Below are 16,729 nucleotides of genomic sequence, written 5' to 3' on the forward strand. Positions count from 1 at the left end.
TTTTATATGAAGGCGTCCTTATTTTGCTGCTATTTTTGTGTCATTCTCTTTATTTCTATTTCTAGTTAGAGAGTTAGTCCGCTTACAGGAAATACCCACATCACTACTTAAAAGCAAGCCAGGCTCAAATCTTTATGAACTTATTCATTTTATCTGTTTGTTAAATATTTAAAGTCTCAAAAATTAATAGGTAATTACAATTTCATTTCTTGAAGTTATTGATTATATTCTAAAACTATTATTACCTACATAATTGAGTTACAAATAAAATCGGTTACCTTGTGTGTATTACTACAAGAGCCATTCTATAAATTGTAAGAGCGTAAAACAATAGTAGTTGGCAAGTTCACCTTCCAAGTGCCAATAAACCTGAACAGTTTGTACCGAGTCGATATATTTTTCATTAATTCATCTCATTCACACTGCGTCTAGACTTCCAATAGCTGGATTGCTTATCTCTCACTATAAATAATACATGAGTTAGAAAATATGAGACCCAAAGTCGTGGTTCATTTTGTACGGCCCGGTGGAAATTAAAAGATTCTATTGGCATTCTTCCCGTGGACATTATCAACTGAAATAATAACTTTTTCAAACAGTACAGGACGATCAATAAGACTTAATTATTTGATATCTAATTCAGATGAAGTTTGCTTTGGATGTGCTTTGATAGGATTTCACATAGATATGTTTTGTTTATGTTGCGTGGGATTTGGCCAATCAAAATCAGTGTTAGTGTGTGTACTAACACGATATTACGAAGTTGTTACATGCTGAATTTAATGCGTATTCTCGTTTTATGGGTGTACTTCCACTTGATGGGGTTAACAGTTACCAGGATATCAAAATTTAATGATTGAATTACAAATCATCTAGTAAATCAGACGTGGTTTCAACATTTTTGAATAATTGAGCAGAGCTTTACAATCCGAAATAATGTTCAAGATGACCATGAAAAAATAACTGTATTTTATTTTTCCACACGAATAAGTAGCAAGTCAGAGAATAAACCTAAAACACAGCTCAAAATAAATAAACGTATTAAAACAATGCTCTGACTTATGACCATAGTGACCGCGACACTAAGTCAGCGTTCGGAAGCAACATTGAGTCGCGAATCAATCAATACTGATGTGTAATGATGCCTATTTGTTCGTGTCCGACACTGCAATGCTTAATCCTTGGCACACTGCTGACGGCATGTTCGCATAAAAATATCAATCGGTATAGAAATCCACTACACAACCCCACATTGAATAACCAACTTTATAAACTACACTATAGAGTCTATAGTCCTATAGAAGCGATCGAATTGACATATTGTATAACTAATTGCATTGGCGACTGTATCCGATTGGGGCGTCCTTTTTTAAGTTTTTAGAGAGGAATATCAAATTTCGTTGATTTAATGCTGGCAAATTGAAAATGTTGTGTTTCTTTTTTAAAGGAAACACTTCGAATAGTGAGTGGTTTACAAAAGAGAAGTTATTTTATAGGGCACTTAAGATAAATAGCAATTGCAGTGTCCTTGAACGTATTCAAGTTTAATTTAAATTCATTGTTTCATATTCTCAACAGTAACCTTGATATATTGTTTTGTCGTAATTAAATAGAAAAAGCACTTATTAAATAATACATATACATAAATGTATAGAAAATTTTCAGTCAAGTATTTAATAAAAAGAGAAATTTGCAAAAAGAAATTGACTACCTATAATGTTTAGCATATTGTGTGTTCCAAATGAAATAACCGAATATCATATAAAAATTTTCTTCCTAGTATTTTGTATAGTGATGGAGACTAGAAATAAATGCATCCTTATTAAATTACACTGTCAATTAATAAAAGATCTGTGAGTGGCCAATACTGTAGACATTTTTTTTTATATTTTTTTATTTAGGTAACAAAATATCCAGAAGTAGGTATACTTTTTTGTTTAGAAAATTAGCTAACCCCAGTTTCTACCTAGGTAAATTATGCTTAAATAGTAAATCATAGTGACACTACAAATCGTAAAAAATCTAACAACAAGCTCACTAAAAACCCAGTACAATCAATCTGAACACCAACATCTGACCGGCTACAGAAGTCGTTAAGCAAAATCGTTATACCCACTTACGTAGCTGGATACTGGTAAATTTAACCAAATAGGCAATAGGAGCGAGTGGCGGCAGCGAGTGCAACAGTACCCGGGTCTTGTTAGACCGAACCAATCTGGTGCCCGATGCTAGGGTTAGGTTATGTGCACACTGGTTTGTGTGTTACTTTTGAGATATTTTTGCGAGCCGATCGTAAATAAAAATATGAAATATGGGTAGGAGGATGATGATAATGACTTTTGGGCTCATTTTTTTTGAAAATGTGTTTAGGATTACTGTACTATATGGGTAAGGATGATGTTGACGACTTTTGTGATATATTTTTTTTTAATTCGGAAATATGTTTAAGCTCACTGTACTGTATGGGTAATTTGAGTGATCACTGGTGCAAATAAAAAACAATAGTTTTGTGTAAGCTGTTCTAGAATGTTTAGAAAACAGAATACCTATAACTATAGTTCGGCCATTCAGAGAATGCGTTCCTGACACGTCGCGATTGAACTGACGACGTAATAACATTCATTGATTATTGATATAATAATGTTGTTTTAATGCTCCTCAATTGTTAAAACGGTAAACAACCAGCAAAAATATTTTTATCGTAACTGCAACGCCATTGCAAAGTTACGTCGTCAGTTCAATCGCGACGTGTCAGGAACGCATTCTCTGAATGGCCGAACTATAACAAAGGTAAAGTAGTAGATAGCAAGCTTTTTAGGCTGCGATAAATCTTAACGAAAGCCCAAATCACGATCATAGTCACTTCTTTAATTTAAATACATTATGTAAAATTAATATTACAACAAAATAATATCTAACCTTCCATGTGCACACAGCATACAATTCGATCGAGCGCAGTGACGCACCAGAACAGAATTGTTAGTTCGCCGTCGGCCGCGATCGCTCCAACGACTTACCACTCCCAAAGATTGCGCGAATTGCACCCCCATCGGCACTGTTGCCCGATCCCTCTATTTGTACCTACTACCTAGATATAGTGGTTATTGAGTCTGTTAATCGACTGTTTAGAAGTGACATCTGGTCAGGACAAAAATGATTGAATTTATTTCTGGTACTTATTTTAGGACACGCGCAGTTTAGGGTTACATTTCTTCGTTGATTTGTAAATTTAGGAAAAAAATATGCCTTTTTATTTTGAATATGTTAGATTGCGCGAATTGCACCCCCATCGGCACTGTTGCCTGATTTCACTATTTGTACCTAGTTTCTACCTATAGTGGTTATTGAGTCTGTTAATTGACTGTTTAGAAGTGACGTCTGGTTAGGAAAAGAAAAGTTTGGATGAATTGGTTTGTTAGGACACACGCAGTTTAGGGTTACATTTCATCGTTGATTTGTATATTTAGAAAAAATGATTTTTTTTATTTTTAATATGTGTCAGTTAGATTGCGCGAATTGCACCCCCATCGGCACTGTTGCCTGATCCCACTATTTGTACCTAGTTTCTACATATAGTGGTTATTGAGTCTATTAATCGACTGTTTAGAAGTGACGTCTTTCGTATTCGGAGGAGACGTCTGTTCAGGGGAAAATGTTTGAATCAATTCGATCGGTAGGTACCTACGTTTGTCAGGACACTCGCTGTTTAGGGTTAATTGATAAATGTTTTTATACACTCAAAGAGTACCTAGAGGAGAAAGAGTTTTAATGTAAAATGATTGTAGGTACTTTTTTAGCTATAAGATTATAGAACTTTAAATATTTGCATGACTATAGTGAGACCATATTTTTTTTTTATTGTATCGACCATCATATTGTACCTATATTCTGGCAAATAAATAAATTTCAAATTTCATTTCATTTCATTTCATTAACTTTTTAGTTTTGAATAAATGGGACATTAAAAGTATGTAGTCAAGCTATGTCAATGAAAAAGAATAATAATTCTTACTAAATTAAAAAAAAAACTCGAGTTGTGACAATGCGACTCAAAATTACATGTCAATCTTTTTCACACTTTTATATTCAAAATTTTTCACACCAACAAAATTCGTAGGTACTTCAGACACTGACACGGAAATGGTAGCCGTGGAATATGTCGACCTCCGTCATATCATAGCGCTGCTTGATAGCTTCATACGATCGTCGATTAATGAAGCTAGCGTACCACAGAACGTTGCCGTAATAGTTTTACGACTAACCCTCTCCCCGACCCTACCTAACCCCCTACGGGCAGACTCGACTACTTGATTATGCATCCGCGGTACTTCAGACCGATTATCGAACTACTAATGAACGTTACTACGAACATTTTAGTAACAGTTATTTTTACGAACAAGTTGGATGCTGCCATCAGTGGCTGAAATGAGGGTAGTCTGTACCAGTCATCGTTACCGTTTCTTTTATTTTTGCTCGCTTCGAAATGGTTCTGGTTATTTTGTTTGCTAGTGAGTAAAGTTCAGTGTATATTATTTGGAATTTTAACACAAATCTGAAAATAAACTGCATTGATATTTTTTGGGCAAATATTGGTTATTTTCATTCACTAAATCCTTGGTAACTTCACCTTTTATGCGTGGAATAACCGCTTTACCGTAAATTCAGAACCTAGGTTATGCATTTTCTACGAATAGAAAAATTATCTAGTCAAATATTAGAATTAATTCATTTTTGAATTCAGTAAGTATACTTCTTGATTAAGGAAGGAAGTTAATACACAGGCAAATGCATCAATTAACAGTTTGAACAGCATCCAATGTTGACAATACATTACTTCTCAAACAGCACACATTCTGAGTAAACGATCTCTATATACATAGCCCCCAATCAGTAACAGAAGGCCATTTCCTCGAATTTATAATGCATTGCCTAACTACGTAATTGCATCTTAATAGATTGGCTCTCATTATATCAATTAGTAGTATGAATTTACAACAAGCACAGTACTGTGGGCCCAGTGCAATAGCGACGCAATCGATCAGAATAATGCGGATGATGCCCCAACATTGTTATTAGATACGCTGGTCTAGCATAGAAATTCGATGCTATCCAACCTATTGCTAATCCGATATACGTATATGAAATCGAACAAAAAATACCAATCTGATGCATTTTTGACTACACTGGCTTGCGTTGCGAACGCAAGGAAAAATATTTAATTTCACTTCAACTAAACTACTGCCTCAAAATCAATAACGCCAAGAAAAGTTTTCAAGTACCTCGCTATCAAAGCGAGAAAACCAATAAAAACAGTTGAAAATCCTTTTCAACTATTGCTTAATGATTCGTTAAAATATGAAAAAGTATTTGAACCATTTGCGAGGCAGCTACTAATACGACGTCGTCTTAAGTAGAGGCGAGAGGACGGAGGGGGAGGACTCGCAATCCCTCTCATTTAACACCGCTCTATTCCTCTGTAGGTGTTTGCCGAAGCGATTTCGAGCAAGGATCCTCCTTTTATGGTGGTACTTAGAGTCTCATAGTGATTCGCGGTTTTATTTCGGACGGCTCATGTAAAGGCGCGTACATTTTTCATGTTACGAATGAAGCGAACAGTAATCTTTGCATTTATGCCGTGATCCTTTATTGATTTTAGATTTTTAGTGGAAAGCGAAACGAATGAAGCCGGCGTGAATGGAGACGCGCCCGGTAAAGCCGGTGTAAGCCGAGCGATGATATAAACTGCTATTCACTGGGGAACATATCTGAAAACCCTGAAGTTATTTCTATGTGTATGTATGTTAGTGTTCCGCAATTAACTGCGATCCTGATGTTGACGGATGCTTGTGAGCGATGCTATCGAATTCAAATAAAGCTTTTACTTAATGTAAAAGCTTGATAAGTCTTTTCAGATAATGCATTGTATTTAAATCTATTTCACTTTGTGCTGCTGAATCAAATGAAGTTGTAAAAGCAAATTATTTTTTAATGTCTAAAGCGTTTTATGATTTATTTTAAACAGTCTGAAGTCAATTAACGCTTTCTTAATGTTGACAATAAAATGGCCCTCAGTACCACTTAGTATTAGAAATAAAAAGATTCGGTTCCGCATCAATAATTTAATTTAGGACAGTGTTTTTTTTTTGCTTAATGACATTAGCGATCACATTAGAGCTAGCTCGTGTTAAACGTGAAAAAAATGTGGTTCAATATCTAACGTCTACAAGTAACTTCCTTTTCAGGTATTATTAACACAAAGTTACCTAATAAAAATTTTATGATAATAATTTAAAAAAATCTTTTATATTCAATTTTTGCCTGATATACTTTTCAGATGTCTCAAAAGGAAGCCGAAAGTTGAAGATTATAGTATTTTTATCCAACTAGAAAAAAGGTCAAAAATACTAATTTCAAAATACCCTCTGGTATCGTTAAACCTCTCTCAAAATGTCACATTTCATCTCAAAATCTTCATCCATTTAAAAGAAATCCGATATAAATCCATTTTTCCTCAACGCCAAGGGAACTCTAATACCGTAATTAATTTTTTTACAATCATAACTAAACCAATTTGTTTCACACCTCGGTGTAAATTCCGACATTTATAACGATAGGTACACAAAGTTAACACATTTTTTTTCTTTACAAACCCCTCATTTCCCTAAGCCTTAAAGAAAAAACAATGAAAGGAGACCTACCATTAAAATAAATAAAAGGAAATAAAGCACCGACCGCAAATTATTTCACTTACCTACTTCTTTTTATAAAAATGCGAACGACGCATTAAATTTTGGGGAGAAAGGAAACTCTCCTGTAAGCAATATCGAGCAGGCAAATTTTTCAGATATTGCCTTCAGGTAGAGCACATTTATTATGTACCCGTATATATTACTCTTGATTCATTGACTTTCGATATTGATTTACTTTGCTTGCATAAGCTGTAGTTGGCCAAGACTGCGGTACGCAAACTATACAGCCTTTTATATGAAGAATTAAGGGCGAAGTTGGTGTGTACGGACACTTTCAAAGCAACAACTTTGACGAGATACAAACGAGTGCCGCGAGATTGAAAACACTGATGGACACCCGACTTTTTGAATGATAACCTTGCCGTATCATATTTTGTTGAACAAACTTTCATATTTACTGCCCCAGGGAGATACATCTTTATCATTAAGTTGTCCAAGTTTATTGCTGACTGTAAATATCTGTATCTAACTATGCAAGGCACGGCCTCCTAATATCGTTGTTTACGGGGGCAACTTCTAAACTGTTATCACTTCCAGGACACCAGGGCAGTACATCTCGGCCTTTGCCGATGTCCGCTTGATTTACGGTTACGATAAGGTGTCGACCTAAAAAGTTTTGTGCTTCCCGACGCGAAACGCAATCGCGCAAGATTTAAAACCAAAAAACACCACAGGGTTTCCGTCGAAAACCATACGTTCTAGCTTTTGTTGTTTATTTAAATTTTACCTGTTGGTAACGAATTTATGCGAAATTGTTCAATAAATGGAATTTAGTCAGAAATATCAATAGTCAGTAACACTAAGCACAGACAAAAGACGTTTACGTTAGGTTACATTTGTGTGAGAGGCGGAGCACGTAATGGCCAGGAGGCTGCATTCAGATTCCCAGCTGAGGCGCTCCAATATCGGCTGTTGGTATATTATTTCAGGGCGGAGGGACGCGGGGCAATATTGAGTTGTGAAACCGACGATTTACCTAACAGGAGACGCTGCTAACGGAGCAACTTTAGCTCGACACTTTGACAACTTATTTCTTGTCTCCAGAGTTGCTAAGCCACTCAGTTTGTGTACGAAGCGGCTTGATTGTTGTTCGTCGAGATAGTGATTGTAAAAGCTTGTATTCAGACTTTTCAAGGACGTTAACTATTTCGCTTCCGAACTAATAACAACGCTTTTATTTGGAAACTCCGCATCAATATTACACGTAATGAACGCTTAAAAACTTTAAGGTAAACAAGGGTCGGAGGAATACGCAGTGAAATATTCCAGCTATGCCCAAAGCAGTACAGCTATTAACGGAATTTAGTTTAGCAACCTGTAAAGTGTATACCGAAATCCTCATTCAACTCGTCCAAACGCTTAATTCAGTTGGAATAATTCGAGTTCTATTGTTAAGTTCCTAAATTTGAAGTCCAACATTTAACTGCTTACAATTCAAAGGTAACCGCAAATTTCGGAACGAGTGTGCCTCTCTATAGAATGAAACTTATTTGCAAACCGATAACTTTTAGTACGAGTCGAGTTGGTCAGTTCACGCCGTCGTGGCCGGCCGACCACCGCTCCCCAACTATGCAACAAAGCATTCCTACGCCTCTGATATTGTAACAATATTTCAAAATTTGCCAATTAGCTTCATGTAGCTGTTAAATTTGAGACTGTCCTTACCGAAAACCTAGACTGTCCTGCTGAAAATATATGAGCTTAGTACCGGCGGTATGCACGAAGTTATCCCGAACATTTGTACGGATTTCATAGCAATCTGTCAATTTATCTCAGCTTCAGAGCACGCGAAGTACATGTAAACAAGCTGAAGTCAGTATTTCTGAGAAATGCCGATAAAGAAAGTTAGTAAGGTGAATGTATCAGAACATACCTCGACCGCCTCGTTGTGGGATCTTTCATAACCATAACTTCTGTGATTTCGCCGAATTTGCTAAAGTAGTCTCGGAGACTTTCTGTAAAGGAAAGAAAATCGTGTTTAAACATTGTGAATATTTGATGAGTCCTGAAACATGTGCGGTATTAACAGATTTGTTTAGGATATATTTACATTTTTAGGTATGGGGGCGGACGTGAGTTGTTTTTCAATGCAGTTCTCTGAATTGTACACTGAATGGCTCAGCATTAAGTGCACTTAAAGAAAGGTTTGTGAGTAAAATCCTTACAATAACAAAAGAAGCTTTCTAAAACACTGCTCTCCAAACAAAAGTACAGGTAGGTATTATTACCAAAATCGGTTTTATTTTTGGACCGAAGACCTTCCCGGGTATTTTCCCGAGGTACGTATTGGTACATCGACAAAGAACTTTCATGGCACATTCACTCAACACTTCTACACAATAGAAGGGTCTCGTTTTGTAACGTTGAAGCCTTTTCGATTCGCAGTCCATAAAAGTAAAACGATAAGAGTCATTCCCTTCAAATGACTGAAGCAATCGTCAGGCAAATGTTTGAGAGCGCTCCACACAAATGTTCTGGTGTTTTTCGTGTCACCAGAGATTTGGTTTGACAACACGCTGGAGTATTTAGTATCACGTTTCTCTATTTATATTGGCTTGTTAAAACGTCTCGTCTGCCTTAAATACATGCAAGGAGCATCCGCGTGGAGATTTGTTTGCGACTGGCTGTATGACTCACTAATGGATAGGGCGGGTAGGCTCTCCCTCTAAAATGAATATGCTGATTTCCCACGTCCGTGTTTTTAGGCGTATTTTACATAATTTCCGGTCAGCAACCGACACGTTACACTGTTTAATCACTTTTGGTGTTTCGTAGATGTCACCCTTCCTTATATTATATCTACGAAATAATTTACATGCTAAAACATTGTAAAGTATATTGAAACTCATTTCATCGTGTACCTATCTGCCAATATTTACGCTATCTAGATTGTAATCATAACGAAGCTCAGGTCAGCAAACAAGCCTTAGTAATCTAGGTATCCTTCGTACATTATGTGCTTACCTATAATAACGATTGGAATCAGTTGAAAACAAAAGCCCGATACTAACTTACTGTAAACCTGTGAAGTTCCGATTAATACTAATTAAGAACAAACAGGCCAATCACGAGAGGCTTATTGCGGGATACATTCCAATTTAAAGTTGCCTTCAATTCGATAACAGAGGGCGCTTCTAAAACCAAATGTTGGTCTATGTTTTTAAAGTCGATTTTGGAGTTGTTTCGTGTGGAACTTTTCTAATCTGACCGCTAGCCGGGCCTTTGGTCCTGCACTTCCAAGCAGTAATGAAAAGTAACGATTGCATGCTGAGTCTACCATTAATCACCACCAACATTGTGTGAGGGTACGTTTTTAGATCCGTGAAGAATGACCCCGTTGTGTAATGCGAATGGTTTTTTTGACGGTGATCTAGAACTTTATTAAGAGCGAGTAACTTCACGCCTAATAGGCTGAAATTGCCGCTGTTGTTTTGAGTTTCTTTGTGCCTTTATGTTGTGAAGAAAATAGGCTTACCTACATTTGTTTAAAAATGTATACTTGTTATCACTACATAGTATAAAACAAAGTCGCTTTTTCTGTCCCTACCTATGTCCCTTTGTACGCTTACATTTTCAAAACTACACAACCGATTTCCATGCGGTTTTTTTTAATAGATAGTAATTAAAGAGGAAGGTTTACATTAAATAGAAGGGAAATACTGTTATCACGTGCGAAGCCGGAGCGGGTCGCTAGTTAGATAATATATCGTATCTCATTGGCATAGTTATGTTCTTAAAACAAAACAATTTACATTTTCTTCATCCCTCACACAACTTCCTACCACCATACGAAAACGACATACCTTAACTAACCCTCAAAAATAAATTAATTACCACACAAAGATGAGCAGACAAGCCGCTAAACTATTCGCAACCTACCCTCGGATTTATATTTTATTTAGATGACGCGAAACAGCTATACTGCGGGGGACAGTGGGCTTCGGCACAGTTGTTCAGCCACCATAAAATTAGCATTTGGCTGGCGAGTAGCGTTTTCATCTGAAGCCACCTGAATTATTTGAACGGCCTTCTTAAGGTTTGTGTGTGTGTGTGTGTGTGTGTGTGTTTAGTGGGTTAGGGTTACGCATTGTTGGGGTTTTATTTTAATAGTTGTAGTTTTTTTTTTCTGTATTTTCTTTTTATTGAACCGTAGGAGACATGACAACAACATTTATTTTAATGCATCAGACCTCATTGTTAGTTATTTGCGGAAATTGTAATTAAATTAAATTAATGAAATTGTATCTATTTGTGAAAACTTGTAAATGGCCTTCAAATGTCATATTATTTCCTCTACCTGTAAATTTTCCGAAAATGTTAAAATAAAATAAAATAAATAAAATAATTCTTTGTAATTGTTTCTGCTTATTTTACTTGTTTTTATTTAAAACAATATATGCCTAAACATAAAAATACGCATTTTTAATAAAAAAAGTTTTATCTATTTCTACTCCAATTTTTTTTACCTAAATCTAGAACTAAATACCATCAGCAACCCACCATTCAGTCTACCACCAAAAACCATAATACCTTCCTTGTAAAACTTTCCAGTGTAATGACGTATTACGTGTAGCTTGCAATAAAATTATTAATATTGTCAGTGGTGGGGTGAGGGGGGAACCGACGCAGCACTGCTCAACCACCATTAAATTGGAACTTGCCGCGGTTCCTGAACTAGCACCTTGGTACTGGATTACATCGTCATTATATTAACTGGATCGTTTTGATGAGTTGGGTATTTTGTTTTATGGTGTGTTTATAATTAGTGATAAACTACATATTTCTGCCAAAAGTATAGGCAAAATAATTTGTACAAAAAAAATGCTGGATCTGTAATGTGAAAATAACATAGGAACTATATGTTTAATTTAACTTATACGCTTTATTTAATAGGTTATTGAATCGAATAAATAAAAATAACAACAAGCAAAATTGCTGCTACAATCAAGGAAAATACTAGAGCCGCGGAAAGATTTAACGCAATAATTTTCTATACACAAGACAATCAATCACTCATGAAAATAATTGCGGACAGCCGAGTTATCAAAATAAAATAATGTCAAATATCCATTTTGGTCCTTTCTGTAATTGTTCATCCAACAATAATTACGCGAATTCTAAAACAACTTGGAATTCAAATGCTCCCTAATTGGCAGTTTTAATTTACTAACTTTTGTACGGAATTCAGCGAAAGTAGGGAACAAGTTGTCGTGGTTCGTGGCGAAACGAATCAAAACCTTCTAACTGAAATTTATAAATTTATTTTGCCAAATTATAATGACTGGAGAGGATAATTTGCTTGATTTAAATTCGGATCGCTTTTATGGTGTTTCAGAATAGGCTATATTTCTTATTAAAGTTGGACGGGAAACTTGGAGCTCAGCTTGTATTATTGACATTGAAATTGCTAGTTTTTGAAATGAAAGCACCCACTAATTTTGTTCAGTCTGTAAGATTGTTGGAAAATCTATTATTTCGCTAACAATGTAAATTATAAATTGGTTTTGTTCCAGAAATCCTATCTTATATTATGTCTAGTTTCTATACCAATTTATAGAAATGTAACTTCTGCTTTGAGTTAGGCCACGTTATTACTAAGTAAAATATTGACCAGAATTATTTTCATTGACACAAAGAATACCACTGCAGACACTTTTCATAATATTTCTAACACCAACAAAATAATCAAAACTTTAACTGCCAGTTATAACCCCAAACGTGCGGTCAAAAATAGATTTAGATCTCATTTGTCGCGTAGTTTATTTTGTTACCTTTTACGGAAGTTTGCCAAATTATTCGGCCTGTACGGCCAACGGCACTTGTGCACCCACCATTAAATTGGAAACTAGCCGGCGTCCGGCCCAAATGAACGGACACATTAACGTAAAAACAATATTAAATACTATGTAAACTATGATACGAGAACACTACATGACACACTTAAATGTACTAGAACCACTTACCTGTAGAATTTAGAAGTGCTACAGATTTAGAATTTAATAAGAAGGTTTATAACTGGTTGTGTGAGAGATGTTTTCATTCCATCAATGAATATCTTGAGTGTAAATTTTAAAACTTATTTAATTACTATAATTACTTTTAATTTAATATAATAATATATTTGTAATTTAATAATTTAATGAATAGAATTGTATTTAATCTTATTAATTGCATGAAATCTAAATTTAAGTGGTAAAATTATTGTAACTTTATGTAATTGATTATTATTAGACAAATGTGTACTGCATGCTATGTGGAAGATGGAAAAAATCTAAATATTTGCACGGCAGAAATGCCGAATATAGTGAAACCCTTAGATGTTAAGAACCGATGTTAACTACCTATATTCTTGCAAATAAATATATCATTCATTCATTCATTAGATATGAGAAAAAATCCACAACGTAGTGCCACAAATGAAATAAAAAAAATGAATAATGAGTAAGTCGTACTTTTCTTGCTTAGTTTTGTAGTTATGATAATACTTTGACATTTTTGGGTAGTTGGTTGGTTTCGCTTAGAAACTAACTCAAGTAGGAACCTATTACTTTGTAGGTAATATATTTTATTATATTGAGAAAGGAAATTATACGGGACTTTAATAATAAAATCTATAATTAATAGGAATAGTAAGTGAAAGAATAATTAAAGATTCAAAATTTCAAAAGGTCAAATGTCAGTTCTTAGTAGGCTGTGGAAATTCCCCAGCGAACCTTAGTAATATTTGACTAGTATCAACTGCGCCTTCGCAATAATTTAATATTATTATCCAATAATATAATGATGTGAACGAAAATCTTTTAACAGCAAACCCTTTTAGCCAAACAACCCGAAAATACTTTCACAAAAAAACAACACTTTCCGAAACTTCCGTGTTGATAATATAACCCTATACACGAATACTGTTTACTGCTAAACAATAATTCAAGTTAAATGGCTTCCACCGAACCCCACATAGTTGGGAAAAGGCTAGGCAGATGATGAAATGGCTTCTAATAATAAGATCTGTTCGGATGCCACAAATAACGACGGGACTATATTTCAGGATTATTGGACTTGGATTTCGGATAACAGACACTTAAGTTGCTTTTGTATTACTTTGTACAAGTTGATTTTTTGTACGGAAAAAGTTCCTTAACACTTTGTTAGGGAACTTTTGTTTTTTTGCTTCTGTATTCAGTATTCGCTGTTTATGTGTTGCATTAGTGCTTTTTGTAAGTGCAAATACTTACTTATCCGTCTATAAAGCTTATAGTTCGGCCATTCAGAGAATGCGTTCCTGACACGTCGCGATTGAACTGACGACGTAACTACATTCATTGATTATTGATATAATAATGTTGTTTTAATGCTCCTCAATTGTTAAAACGGTAAACAACCAGCAAAAATATTTTTATCGTAACTGCAACGCCATTGCAAAGTTACGTCGTCAGTTCAATCGCGACGTGTCAGGAACGCATTCTCTGAATGGCCGAACTATAAAAACAAAATAAACTAGGATAGGAAGAATATTGAAAATGTTGAAGCTGCAAGCAATAAATTGGAACAGTAAGAAAATCTGTTTAAGCGTACTAAAACTAACAATTATTTTCAGTTTAGAAAAAAAAAACTACATTAAAACTGTCAGTTACTTAAAATTGCTTTTCAATACTTAGGTAGGTACCTATAGGTGTGTTATTGACTTGTATGAAATCGCTACTACAAAAAAATAACAATTAAAACCGTACAGAACATTCTAGTTCAATTTCCATCCAACAAAGACAGAACTCCATTTTCGAAACAAAACTTTTTTGAACGCACTCCCAGCTTACTGGCATACACAGATAGATTCCGTCACGATACGCAAGATAGATTGATCAACTGCATACTGCCTGACATGCTTTTATCATACGTCACCGAAATCATCGACTACACGACAAACTCATTCCCCATCAATAGTAATGACGCAATCAATCAATATGTAAACGAAAACAGTCCGCATCGCATATTTTATCTTTAACAATCCTTGCCCCACCAAACCAATTAGTGTGAAAACCTTCCATAGTACAGCCCAATGTTATAAATTTGGCACTTAGCCTGACGCAAATTTTCAGTGCTGTCAGCAAATAAAGTGGTGCAGTAATAGTTTTGCGACGGTCCAAACTAAATTGACACACTATAGGTACAACATTTTTTTGGACGTACATTTTTCAATTAAACCATTCTCTGTTTTCGTGACTGTAAATGTATGTGGTGTTGCGTTTGAAGGTTAGCCATTCGCTGAAATACAAAAGGAAAACATTTTTTTCATTCTGACGTTTTAATATTCGCACTCTTGCAATAAAATGCTACAAACATGCAAAGTTAACATAGTGTAATTCAATGCAATAAGTTTTAAAATAAACTGGAAATAATCCCCATTGTATATTCATCTTCACATGTAAACTACGTATGAATCAGTTGAGATAACGTTGGATATTTGCATTTATACACCAAACGGCAAAACATTGACGATCATTTGAAAAGCAAAGTAGGAAAAACAAAACACTACGGTTACTTAATGTTACTTTTAACGTTTATAGACTACTTTAAAATTGTGTCCTGCGTATAAAATCACCCAGTTAAATGTGTATTGCGGTTGGCAGCCCGCCAGACACGTAGAGGCCCACGTCCGAACCTGAGAATCTCTCACTCGGGCCGCTGCATTCGTCTGCGATGATTCGACAATCGACACATAAAATATTGAATAATCAAACGTTTGCCATTTGAATATGGAAGTTTGCTTTTGTAAAGTTTGCGTTCAGATTTTTTTGCAATGCAATGTAAAGAAGCGTACACAATGATGTGATTTGATTCAAATGTTACTGGCACTTCTGCATAAAATAACAAGATGTTGCGACATAAAAAAGCTATAGAAAATTCTATCAAGCAAAAACAACCCAAATAAAAACTCAACAGTTATTGAAATATAAAAGAAAAATTGGTGTTTCAATTTGAAGTGCGAGCGCGACTTGAAGTCCAACCGCCGCGGAAGGGACGCGTACATCAAAGCGATTACGGGCGAAAAACGCTACACAGTGAAGTGTGAGCGTTGTAAAAATCACTACGACGTGTGAAGAGCTATCGGGGCGTCTCAGTGGAGTGGCGATCGCTTGTTTTTCCCACTTTCGATGAACGCCGCGGCCCGAGCTCATTCGAGTGCCCTCTGATTTCGTCCCTGCGCAGCTCTGTGTTTTATGAGGTCAAGAGAACCTCCACAAAAAACACGTACCCCGATAAATTACGCACTGACACATTCAGATTCGCCCATAATATACACGATCGTAATATATTGTTTTTTTTTACGTTTTTTGGATGTTGCGTGGCTATTTTTGTGGCAGGTGCACTTAACATTTTTGGGACGCACTTTTTGGTTATTGAAATAAAACATTATTCGTACAGATATATGTATCATAAAACCAATAGTTAATATTGAGTATTTTATAAACTTTCTAGTGCATTCCGCTCATGTATGAACTTTTTAATTTGCCGGGTCGAAAGTTTCCACCCTATCTGCTGGTACTAAGCTGCCTCTCTGGATCAAAATTGGTACGAAAGTTAAGATAAGTACCCTACAAACGGATAGACTGTTACATTTCATATGTGTATGGTTGTAGGAGTTTTATAGGTATTTTTTTTTTAATAAATTGTTTTCATTTGATCGTGATAAAGTGTATTGACGAATAAATTAGTTTAGATCAATGTTACTTGCTACAATTGTGTCGTACGCGCAGATACCTTGAAACAATCCAACTGTTTACTATATAAAATCCATGGAGTTTCATAGTAAACAGTAGTCTGACCATGTGCACTGGGCTATTATATTGTCACAATGTGTCCTTCACTTTATGCACTATTGAGTGAAAGCTCAATTAGGTTGAAAGTTCAAACCTAACCAGTCTAGTCGAAATTGCCTAGGGTAGTCTGTTTGTATCTACTTCTATACTAATATATATTTGTAG

The 16,729-nt window shown here is 35.3% G+C and overlaps 1 protein-coding gene across 5 annotated transcripts in view; it reads right to left on the minus strand.

Moving 5' to 3' along the window:
- The window catches only part of LOC124631093 (RNA-binding protein Musashi homolog Rbp6), a 461,305-nt gene that overhangs the window by 280,827 nt on the left and 163,749 nt on the right, over positions 1-16,729 (minus strand). For all 5 annotated transcript variants that reach the window (XM_047165259.1, XM_047165261.1, XM_047165258.1 and 2 more), the window contains exon 3: positions 8,623-8,704. In XM_047165259.1, coding sequence (XP_047021215.1) covers positions 8,623-8,704 — 82 coding nt within the window. The remainder of the gene's footprint in view (positions 1-8,622; positions 8,705-16,729) is intronic.

Source organism: Helicoverpa zea, chromosome 6, assembly GCF_022581195.2.
Source record: "Helicoverpa zea isolate HzStark_Cry1AcR chromosome 6, ilHelZeax1.1, whole genome shotgun sequence".
Taxonomy (NCBI): Eukaryota; Metazoa; Arthropoda; class Insecta; order Lepidoptera; family Noctuidae; genus Helicoverpa; species Helicoverpa zea.